The sequence below is a fragment of the Neophocaena asiaeorientalis genome, unplaced genomic scaffold (genome assembly GCF_003031525.2).
Source record: "Neophocaena asiaeorientalis asiaeorientalis breed wild unplaced genomic scaffold, Neophocaena_asiaeorientalis_V1.1 scaffold150, whole genome shotgun sequence".
NCBI lineage: Eukaryota > Metazoa > Chordata > Mammalia > Artiodactyla > Phocoenidae > Neophocaena > Neophocaena asiaeorientalis.
In genome coordinates this window covers 23717034-23729035 of record NW_020176571.1, presented here as the reverse complement: position 1 = coordinate 23729035, position 12002 = coordinate 23717034, and the positions used below count along the sequence as shown (strand labels likewise).

Here is a 12002-nt window from a genome sequence, read left to right as displayed (position 1 = left end):
CAAAATTCAATATCCATTTATGATAAAATTTTTCAACAAAGTGGGTAGAGAGGGAATGTTCTTCAACATAATAAAGACCATATATGACAAATCCACAGCTAACATCATACTCAACAGTGAAAAGCTGAGTGTTTCCTCTAAGGTCAGGAACAAAACAAGGATGCCCACTCTCGCTGCTTTTATTCAGCATAGTATTGGAAGTCCTAGCCACAGCAGTTATATAAGGAAAAAGAAACAAAAGGCATCCAATCTGGAAAGGAAGAAGTAAATCTGTCACTATTTGCAGATGATATGGTACTATATATAGAAAATCCTAGACTACACCAAAAAACTGTTAGAACTAATAAATGAATTCAGTAAAGTTACAGGATTCAAAATCGATGTACAGAAATCTGTGGTCTTTTTATATACCAATAATGAACTATGAGAAAGAGAAATTAAGAAAACAATTCTATTTACAATTGCATCAAAAAGAATTAAATACTTAGGAATAAATTTAACCAAGGAGATACAAGACCTGTACACTGAAAACTGTAAAATACTGATGAAAGAAATTGAAGAAGATACAAAAAATGGAAAGATAGTTCATGTTCAGGGATTGGAAGAATTAATATTGTTAATGTGTCTGTACTACCCAAAGCAATCTACAGATTTGGTGCAATCCCTGTCAATATTTCAATGGCATATTTCACAGAACTAGAAAAACTAATTCTAAAATTTGTATGGAAACACAAAAGACCTCTGTCAGCCAAAATAATCTTGAGAAAGAAGAATGAAGCTGGAGGTGTCACACATCCTGATTTCAAAGCTATTGTAATCAAAGCAGTATGGTACTGGCACAAAATACAGACACATAGGTCAATGGAACAGAACTGAGAGTCAAGGAATAAACCCACTCATCTATGGACAATTACTATACAACAGAGAGCAAAGAACATACAATGAAGAAAGGACAGTCTATTCAATAAATGGTGTTGGGAAAACTGATGCAAAAGAATCAGATCAGACCATTATCTTACACCATGCACAGAAATTAAGTCAAAGTGGATTAAAGACTTGAATATAAGACCTGAAACCATAAAATTCCCAGAAGAAATTGTAGGCAGTAACTACATTGACTTTGATCTTAGCAATGTTTTTATGATTATGATATGTTTTATGATATGATTCCAAAGGCAAGATAAAAAATAAAATAAAAAACAAACAGGACTACATCAAATGAAAAGCTTTTGCACAGTAAAAGAAGCTATCATAAAAACAAATAGGCAACCTACTGAATGGGAGAAGATATTTGCAAATTATATATCCAATAAGGGGTTAATACCCAAGATATATTAAGAACTCATAAAACACAACAAGAAAACAAACGATTAAATTAAAAATTAGACAGAGGATCTGAATTGACATTTTGCTCAAGAAGACTACAGATGACCAATAGGCACATGGAAAAATGTTCAACATCACTAATTATCAGGGAAATGTGAATCAAAACCACAATGGGATATCACCTCACACCTGTTAGAATGACATATCAAAAAGACAAGATATAACAGATGTAGAGGATGTGGAAAAAAGGGAACTGCTGTACACTACTGGTGGGTCTGTAAATTGGTGCAGCCCGTGTACAAAACAGTATGGAGATTCCTCAAAATAATTAAGTAGAGCTATTAATACTATATGAACCACCTATTCCACTTCTGGATATTTATCTGAATATCACAAAAATATTAATTCAAAAAGATTTCGGCACCCCTCTGTTCACTGCAGCATTATTTACAATAGCCAAAATACGGAAACAGCCTAGGCATCCATCAAATACTCCTCAGTCATTAAAAAGAATGAAATCCTGCCATTTGGACCTTGAGGGTATTTTGCTAAGTGAAATAAATCAGACAGAGAAAGATAAGTAATGTATGATTTCACTCATATGTGGAATTTCTTTAAAAAAAAGACAACGAACAAATAAAAAAACAAAAACTTATAGATACAGAGAACAGATGAATAGTTAGCAGAGGAGGAGGAGTTGGAGTGTGGGGGAAATGGGTGATAGGGGTCAACTGTATGGTGATGGATGATAACTAGACTTGTGGTGGTGATTACTCTGTAGTGTATACAGACGTTGAACTATAATGCGGTAACCTGAAACTTATATAATAAAAAAATTAAACATTGTTGTTGGAATAGCTTGTTGTTTTTCACAGTGATGTAGTTGTAGCGGCCTTTTTGTTAATTTCCTGAATTGATCAGGTATCTTCTGATATCCTGAATTAACATCCTTTAGAACATGTTATTGATACGTTTGTACTTCTGAGAGTAGTATTTGAAATTTAATCATCTTCCTGGAAGGTGAAAACATATTCAGTTGGCAGTGATTGAAAGATAGCAGAGCATTGATGGTTAAGAGCACAGGGTGGTTTTATATTCTGACTCTTCTGGCTTACTACCTGTGGGACCTTGAGGCAAGTTACTTGACCATTAATGCCTCGGTTTTCTCCTTGTAAGAGGAAGATACTAAGAGTGTACATCTTATAGGGATGTGCTAAGGATTATACACATAAGAACTGTGCCAGGGGCACAAAAAACTTTCACTACTATTATTGTTAACAGAATGTGTGTTTCTTCAGTTTACCAGGACAATCCAATATCAAATACTCTTTTTCACTAGCTTAGTTGTACTTGAATTTCTCAGCCCACTTACCCAATAAAGGGGATATCAGAAGGTGTGATGATAGTTTGTCTGTTTTTAATCTCTTTCTTAGTGCAAAAGTTTACTTGTGTATCTGCACGAATATGTATTGCAAGTAGCAGTGATTTCATTTCCATGGGTTTCTTAGAGACTCTGGTGTACAAGTTTGGACTGATGGGCATAAGGGAAAACCCATAGCAAGTGCTGTCTTTCAGCATCGTTGGAGACGAGACAGTTAAAAGGCATGCAGTCGGGCATCAGAAAAGTCAATTCTGGTTTGGATTCACTGCTCACCAGGTCTGGATCTGCAAGATGAGGCCAGTGCTGTCTGTCTGGCAACCTCATGTGGATCTTTGGAGGATTAAATGTTAGACTGGATTGAAAAGCCCTTTGACATAGAAAATGCCAGACAAATACGTAATATGCATCTTCTTGTGATACTTTCCTATTATGGCAAATTAAATATTCTGGTTAGTATAAAGAGTTTATACATGCACTAAATTAATGACCAATTAACATAAAATTAAAGTATGTTAAGAAGAAACTTAACACCCAAATCATACTGCTAAATAGACGTAACAACACAAGCTTTTCTTATTTATCCTTATGAAAAGGTCTCTCCACCTACTTGGACTAGAACCTCCCATCTGTTTCTAAATCTGATATCTCAGGAACTTCCAGAATAAGTTCTGTCCGCCATGTTCCCCTTTGGACTTTTGGGCCCTTTGCTCTCTGTTATGGACCTCAGTGTGGACCCGGTACCAGTGTCACACAGTGCCGATGCCCCACTTCTGGAAATCAGATTGGGTCATCTCTGCCTCAAGCCCTTCACTGACTACTCACAACCGTCAGAACAAAGCCCAGACTCCACAGTGGGATGTGAAGGACCATGGTAACGTGGCCCCAGCCTGCCTCTCCAGCCTCCCCGCTCAGCCTTCTGCCACTATTAAATCCTGCAGCTAGATGACCATCTCTCACTTCCTCATCCTGCTTCCCAACGCTCAATCCTAGGCCTCCATATATGTGTTTTTCACGTTTTCTCCTCGCCCAATTCACCCCTTCTCTTCCCCCGGTGTCAGCTTCATTGTCCCTCTCTTGGGGCATCCTTATCTCCCTCTCCGTTTCTGCTTGCAGCGCCTCCCTGTGGGGCTGGCTGATCATATCACCGTGCAGTCACACCCTCCTAATCCTGTTCGCCTTCTCCTTGTAGCCATCTCTTCTCATTTAGAATTTCTGAATCAACCCACTGTACGTGGAGTTTGCATTTCGACCTGCGGCAATCACTACATACATTAACGTTTAAATGGATACCTCTTAAAAGACGCCTCAAGAATTGTGCACTGCCTCAGCCCATTCATTGGTATGAAAAGTTTTTATTATAGGTTTTATTGTAGATCGGTACTAACTGATAAAGATGAACTTTATCATTTTTAATTAAGTAGAAGTCACTGTGTTGTTACCAAGCAGAAATGCCATTTAATAAATAATCCATGTTGAAAGTGTACTGAATAAAGCAACTCCGTTTTACTTTTATGCTATATCGAGTAGCGGGTGCTGTGGATTTGGGTTTGGGTCTCACCTCTGCCACTTGCCAGCTTCGAGATCCTGAGTGAGTACCTCCTTCAGCCTCATTAACAAGTATGGACTCACAGAGCTGGTATGAGAACTAAATGAGATTTAAAAGGTAAAGCACTTAACACAGTGACTGACATATATTAAATGCATTAAGTATCCCCTATTATTAATGAATTGAAACTAGCCTGCTACTTTAATGACAAGCAAGAGTGATAATCACCAAAACTGAATTTTTGGTTTACATCTAGAAAGAATAAGAATTGGTGCCTCTGACTAAATTCATTGCAGCAGGAATATAAATTAGCCCCTCTGACTAAATGAATGAAGCCTGAACTCATTGACCTTTGACACTAAAGGAACGTGACCTTTTGCAAGTCGAATAACACTTTGGGGCTCTTTTCCTTTTCACCTGTAAAACTACCTGAGCTGTTTCGATCCCTTCCATTTCTAACTCTGATTTTCAGAATGGTTAAAAGAACTGAAATCATATCCCCCTTTGCCTTCTCTGTCTTTATTTCCACTATTCTATGTGTGATAATCTAAATATTTCTTTGCAAGTAACCTACTGAGCTGAGTTTAAATTTTCAAGAAGAAATGTTACCAGAGCCACAGAACGGGGAACTGAAAGTCACTTTGGGTTTCCGAGTAGATTGAATTTAGAAATTCATTTTATCTTAAAACAGCTCCTTCCCTTTGGAATCTGCATTTGAATATCAAAGAAGACATCAAAAGTAGTTCTGCTCCTCTGTAGAATGCCACTGGTTATTGCAATTTAGGTGAGGCACTTTATGGGTTCAAGGAGAGTGCAATCAAAGAGAGAAACCGAAGACACTTACATTTCTTTTGTTGTTTTTGTTAATCTTTTCATCTTTTCTAATGTGAGCTATGTCTTTGCTGCTTTGGTCAACTGAGAGATCTTTTCTCTCTCTGTTTCAAAGAGAAGCAGGATTTCTAAACTCCTACTCTAAAAAGCCCTGAATTCAAATTATTTTTCTTTCTTTCTTTTTTTGGTCATAGTATGTGACTCTTTGTTAATTTTCTTTACTACCTTGAAAGAGCAGGAGAAATTAAATTAGTATGACAGGTGTTCTAGAAGGAATTTTGTATATAGCTTTCTATAATTTATTAGTATATTGATTTTTTAAAAATTATTTATTTTGGCTGCGACAGGTCTTAGTTGCAGCATGTGGAATCTTCATTGTGGCATGTTGACTCTTAGTTGAGGCATGCATGTAGGATATAGTTCCCCAAACAGGGATTGAACCCTGGGTCCCCTGCATTGGGAGCACGGAGTCTTACCCACTGGACCACCAGGGAAGTCCCAATTTATTAGTGTATTATTAAATAGTAATAACTTGTAGCTGAGATATTTGCCACTGGAGCTGTTATTAAGGCAAAATTTATCAGGTTTCTGAGAAGGGCTGGATAGTCTAATATAGTATTCTCATTTAATCCACCAGGAATCCTTCAGCTCACTGTCCAAACCCCAAGCAGTGAGTTCGTATTTTGTACCCAGTCTAGCACTGGAGGGTAAGGAAAACACAGATAAAGAAAAGAGGGTGAGTGGGGGCAGATAAATATTTTTAAAATTCTGTTAGGGTCCCTAAACATTTATTGATCATCTTGCTGTATGTATCAATTAGCTATTAACACAATAATTCTGTGTTAAAGTTCAGGGACTTAAAATAATAAGCATTCATTTAACCCTCAAGATTATGGGATTGGAGGCTTCCCTGGTGGCGCAGTGGTTAAGAATCCACCTGCCAATGCAGGGGACACAGGTTCTAGCCCTCGTCTGGGAAGATCCCACATGTGGCAGAGAAACTAAGCCCATGCGCCACAGCTACTGAGCCTGCACTCTAGAGCCCGCGAGCCACAACTACTGAAGCCTGAGTGCCTAGAACCCGTGCTCTGCAACAAGAGAAGCCACCCCATGAGAAGCCCGCGCACCGCAACGGAGAGTAGCCCCTGCTCGCAGCAACTAGAGAAAAGCCTGCGCGCAGCAACAAAGACCCAACGCAGCCAAAAATAAAAATAAATAAATTAAAAAAAAAAAAAAAGATTATGGGGTTGGTGACTTTGTTACCGAATTCAGATCTCGGATACAAGAGACAAGCGCTGGTAGAGACAGAAAAATTCCTTTTATCAGAAAGCTGGTTATTTGGGGGAAAGGCAGACTTGTGTCCCAAAACCGTCTCTGAATGTTCTGCGTGGCCCTGAAAGTTTTTAAAGGGAAAAAGGGGAAGTAATCTCAGTTAATCATTGAAGTAGGGGGTCAGAGTCATTGCCATCCCCCACTGTGCACAGGCCTGTGGGCCCCTGTGATCTTTTTTTAGATGCTTATCTTGTTCACACAGTTTGTTTATGAGATTACTGAAGGGGAAAGCTAGGGAAGAGATCTGGTCATCTGTTCATTACTTATTCTTCATTTCTATTTCTTTGATCTAAGGAAAGAACCAACAGGTTAGGCAAAGTGTTTTGTGATCAAAAGATTTGAAAGGTTTGGGCCAGAGGTTAGTTAAAATATAGCTTTGCTAAAGTGACAAGACGAAAGGGACCTCCTGCAGAGAGTTCTTTCCTGAAAAAAGCTGCTTACAACTTCGGGTGGCAGGTTGTCCTGGTCTCACCTAAGACCTCTCAATGGCATTTGAGGACTGAGTATCTATGGAGGGTAACTTCAGTGAGAAGTCCCAATTAGCTCTGAGTATTTGAACATGATCAACTGAGGAGGTAGGTGTTAGTAGTTAGAAAATTTGGGGTCAGAAAACTTGGGGTGTGAGGTGCACAGGTTAGGAAATTCATTTTGGATAATCCTGATCTTGCTTTTATTTGCCTAAAATCAGAAATCGTTAAAAATGCAGAATTTGGTCATGCCGATACCCCAAGCTAATGTTAAAATATTTTTTTTCATGTGCAACAGCAAATTTCAAGGGTCTACTTAAAAGTGAGGGATCAACTAGTATTTGCTTCACCCTAATTGCTTGGCATTCCTTTTTTAAAATGTCAGTAGGTTTTTCTATGTTTTTCTTTATTTGTCATCTTTGATATCATCAGTTGGTGAGAACATCCAAGGATCATAATATTTTGAACCTGAGAGGGACCCTGAAACCACTGAGTCTAACTGTCATTGATATAGCAAGGAAATGAAGCTCCTGTAGATTTCTACCAAGTTGTGCAACAAATTAGTTTGAAGCACAAGGGTAGAACCCTGGACCCTTGCTTCCCATTCTAGTGGTTTCCTCAGTGGTTTGGTTTTGTTGTTGGCATGTTCTCTGGCTTTGCAGGGAAAACAATGGAGAATTTGACTGAAGTTGAAAATTAGCAGTGGTGGCATTTGCATATCCTTGTGTTTATAAGTCATTCTCAGCTATATTAACTTGTGATTGAAATGAGTAGCTGAGATAATCTGATAATATGGTTAAGTATTACTTCTAGTTTTTCAGTGTCCTCCTCTATTAAAAAGGAACTATAGGCTTCCCTGGTGGCTCAGTGGTTGAGAGTCCACCTGCCGATGCAGGGGACGCGAGTTCGTGCCCCGGTCCGGGAAGATCCCACATGCCGCAGAGCAGCTGGGCCCGTGAGCCATGGCCGCTGAGCTTGCGCGTCCAGAGCCTGTGCTCCGCAATGGGAGAGGCCACAACAGTGAGAGGCCCGCGTACCGCAAAAAAAAAAAAGAAAAAGAAAAAAAGGAATTATAATGTTTTTCCTCAAGGAATTGTTGAAATTACAAAGAAATTATAAAGAAATTAGTACATTTACATCACTTACGTTTGTATCTGACACATATTATTTGCTATTATTATTGTTATTATTTGTTGTTGTTTGTTTCTAATTCACAGACATCATGGACTAAGGGGGAAAAATTCTACTGTCCAATTTCATTGTAGGAGGGGGAGGAGGAGAAGATGCAGAAAATTCACCTCTTAGACTGCTCCATGTATGAGCTAGTAATCTCAGCCTCTGACCTCGTGCTTACCAAAAAAGGGGGGCCATATCATTTTGTCTTATTTTCTCATTTAATTTTGGTCAACAACTGGAAATTGAAATCTTGAAAGGAGGTCATTTTTTTCAACCACTGCTCTCTGTGTCATTCTAGGCTTTCATTGCTTTGGGATGCTACATTTAAAGGGTAACTTATCTGACACCTTTAACTGAACTTTTTGAGGAAATAGAACTTCTCAAGGAGGAAGAATTTGCAAACAAAATGACACTTTATAAATGTCTCTGAAATAACCATCACAGTGAGCTTTCAGTGAAACAAAATATGAATTACCTAAGTTTAACATCTGAAACCCTGTGGTTTGTTTTATATAAGGGAAACCACTTCTAATTTTTCCACTGTGTTAAAATAAACAAGCAACAGAGGGAACCTGAGAAATGAAGTTTCTAAAAGCAGACCAACCCAAGAAGGACTTTTTCATTCAGAAGTGTTGCAACCCTTTTCCTTCCCACACTGCCGTTCCCTTTCCTTTCCTGCTGCCACTTATCCACATCCTTTAAAGGAATAGCAGAAATGTCCAGGGCTGGTCTTTGTTGAGTTGGCCTGAAAATGATGGTGATAGAGGGGGAGCTGAGAAAATGCACGTAGCAGTGCTTTAACTTTTTGGAATCACAGACCTAGCTGACACTGGAGATCAAAGTCAATGACTTTGCCTAAAAGAAATGCACAGATGCAGACATACACAATATCTCCTGTGCAGTTTCAGGAAGTGGTGAACTCCCTCAAGCCCATTTCAGGACAGAAAAGATGCACCTGCGTCCTGAGAGCTGACAGTATTCCTGGCCTTACTCCTTGCCAAGCTCTCTTTTGAGAGCTAAGGGAGAAGAAAGAATTTAAATGTAATGCTTGGGGGTGGATCCAGTCCAGAGCTTGCTAAGAGGTGGCTCTGTGTACTGTTTTTTGGAAGAAGGAAGGGACTTGCCTCTTAGTGACACTGTCTCCTCCTCACGGTGCCACTTGGATGCACTTAGCTGTAACAAAACAGAAACCACATGTATTTTGTAAGCAGTCAAGTTAGATGTTTCTTTGTGAGCTAACCCACTCAGGTCTTCAAAAAGATCTCTCTCCTTATAGAACATCCTTGCTGCGTGAAGATACCACATTCAAGTGCAGATTTTAAGAGTTTCTGGGGGAGGATTCCTTTGAGGAAAAATTAAACTAAAAAAAGTAAAAGAAAAAAATGAAAAAGTGCAGGGGAAACAAGAATGAGGTGGGAAATGTTTGCTGGATTATGTGGTTCAGTTTGACTTTTCTCCCTACACTTTGTACAGAAATCTGCCTATAGGTGAAAAGGACTTTAGGGTTTCCTGAAGTTTGTTGGCAATCTCCTCTTGCTTCCCTTTCATCGTCTTTATTAAAACCAGCCAATCACATGTCTTCTATGTGTATGAGTACAAGTGGGTGAACTGTGGGAGATGCAGGGTCCACACAAGTTGCTGCCCCTCTAGAAGTGACATTCTTGTAACCTAGTTTGGTTCCAAAGGTCATAGGCAGATGAGGAAATTATCACTGCATATGGGTGAGCTCTGTTTGACCACCAATGCTTAATAACTTTGTTACCTTGGATAAATTACTTAACCTCATAAAACCTTAGCATCCTTTTTTTTAGGAGTAAGACATTTGTGAGCTAGTTTGTGGGTGGAAGACATTGTCCCTCTCAAATTACATTCAGTAGGCAAATTAAATCTTATTTTGTTTAAGATCATCCCTGTGACTAGTGTAATCACATAGTTGCCAGAATACCTGGGTTATTTGGGATTAGATGGGATAGTAATATTTATAGCTAACTAGTTTACAGTTAGGTTGTGTTTCATATATTATCTCACTTATTCTTCACAATTTCCTGTGAAGTAGATACTATTATTTTCGACTCTTTTATAAGTGAGAAAGATGTGCAGAGATATTAGAAAACTTGCCCAAGATTATCCAGACAGTAGGCAGCAGAGCTGGGGGATTGAAACCCACGTGGTATGGTTCCAGAAGCCATGCTCTTAGCTATGATCCTTTCCAGCCTTCTGAGCTAGTCTATTCACACTGAAAGGAAAACATTATTTGTGGTAGACTCTGACACTTATTTAAGGTGTTTTTTCTTTCCTGTTTCAGGTATCTGACAGCAAGCCGCAATAGAAATTTCTTGCTTACCATGAGGCCATTCTTAAAAAGGGCCATTTTGGTCATAAGTTATGTAAGTACATATATGCTTTTGAAATATCTGATAAGAAATATTTCACTTTAACTTGACTCAGAGACATGATCCAGATTGTTTGAGTCAGCAGTAGTGTCTAACAATATGATCTTAAGATCAAAGAATTTACACGCTATAAATGTGACAAAGCCTTGGAATGTATGTATGGAAGCATTCTAGGGATATGTGAACTCAATGACACCAGCAGTATTAACTATGATATTTTTTGTGCCGTTTTCAAGGTGCTGATGCTGTGTTGTCTTTGCAACACAAACCTGGCTGTGTCGGTTATCTAGTGCTGCACTTATATAAAAAGCATTCATGAAGTAAGCCAGTGATATTCATGGGAAAAAGTCCAGGCTTAACTACCTCCCAAAATTAATCTTTACCTTTTATTGAAGCAAAGATTTCCCTCTGACTTTATCAGAAACAACATAACTGGTCCTATTGAAATGAGAATGACATCTAGAAGGTCTGTGTGGGTGGATTCTTCTATAAACAGAACTTATTGCCACAGAAGTGTCTCTGGCCTCTGGTTTTCTTATGCACCTTTGCAACAGCATAGCACCATTCAGTGATAAAATTCCACTGAGTAGACACAAAAGAGGTTTCTTGGGGTTGTTGAAATAACTCTTGCATGAGTGGTCTGCTCCAGAGCATTTGAGAGTTGGAGCATTTCCAAATGTATTTATTCAGGACACAGAAGTATCATCTATCATAGTTTAAGTTAACTTTCGTGGGGCTCTGTGAGAGGGATGGTTAATAACCTGGGCATTGGAGACCAATGACATGAGTCCAACTCCTGGATCTTGCAATTTACTAGCTGTGGGATTCTGGGCAAATTGGGAGACCTCAGGTAGATGGAAAGCCTTTCCTGGATAACAATGGATAACAGCTAACACGTGCTTGAAACTGATGACTTATTAAGATTTGCTTGCCTTTCCATCATCACCTTCATTGTTTACTCTTCCCTCTACCCAATTACTTTCCTACTCATCTTCGATGTTAGGATTTTACAGAAATGCTCACTAGGAAAAGTGTTTGTAGATCAAAATATTTGTAAAGCATCAGAAAGTATCCTCCAGAAAGGTGGGGCTTACTCCCGACAATCAATGATTTTCTTACCTAATCTTCTTTTCTCTGAAGGTGATTGTTGTTCTGTACTTCCGTCTGTGGATAATGGGAGGATCTATGCCCCTCTTTTCAGAGCAGGATAATCCAGCTTCATTTTCACCTTACATTCTTACAAGGTCAGTAAAAATACATTTTTTTAACTTTACTTGGTATTTATCAGGTTGTTTTAAATAATCTTAAGCGATATGTTGTCTTTGCATTTTAAGGAAAGAAAGGTTGTCTTCTATTCAGGGCGTGTGGAGAGAAGAAACTACTGTTTAGATGTTTGGAATTCTTTTCAACAAATGGTGCTGTTTTGTCAATATTATTGGTATTGTTCTCATATTGCTATATATTTGTTTACTCAACAAGCATTTTGTTGAGCACTTATCAATAATAAATATCTATTGAGGGACTTCCCTGGTGGCACAGTGGTTAAGAAT

The 12002-nt window shown here is 38.7% G+C and overlaps 1 protein-coding gene across 4 annotated transcripts in view; it reads left to right on the top strand.

The window, feature by feature from the left end:
- TMTC1 (transmembrane O-mannosyltransferase targeting cadherins 1) overlaps positions 1-12002 on the top strand; it is a 261523-nt gene that overhangs the window by 112708 nt on the left and 136813 nt on the right. For all 4 annotated transcript variants that reach the window (XM_024733261.1, XM_024733259.1, XM_024733260.1 and 1 more), the window contains 2 exons: positions 10365-10446; positions 11593-11696. In XM_024733261.1, the coding sequence (XP_024589029.1) occupies positions 10365-10446; positions 11593-11696 (186 nt within the window). The remainder of the gene's footprint in view (positions 1-10364; positions 10447-11592; positions 11697-12002) is intronic.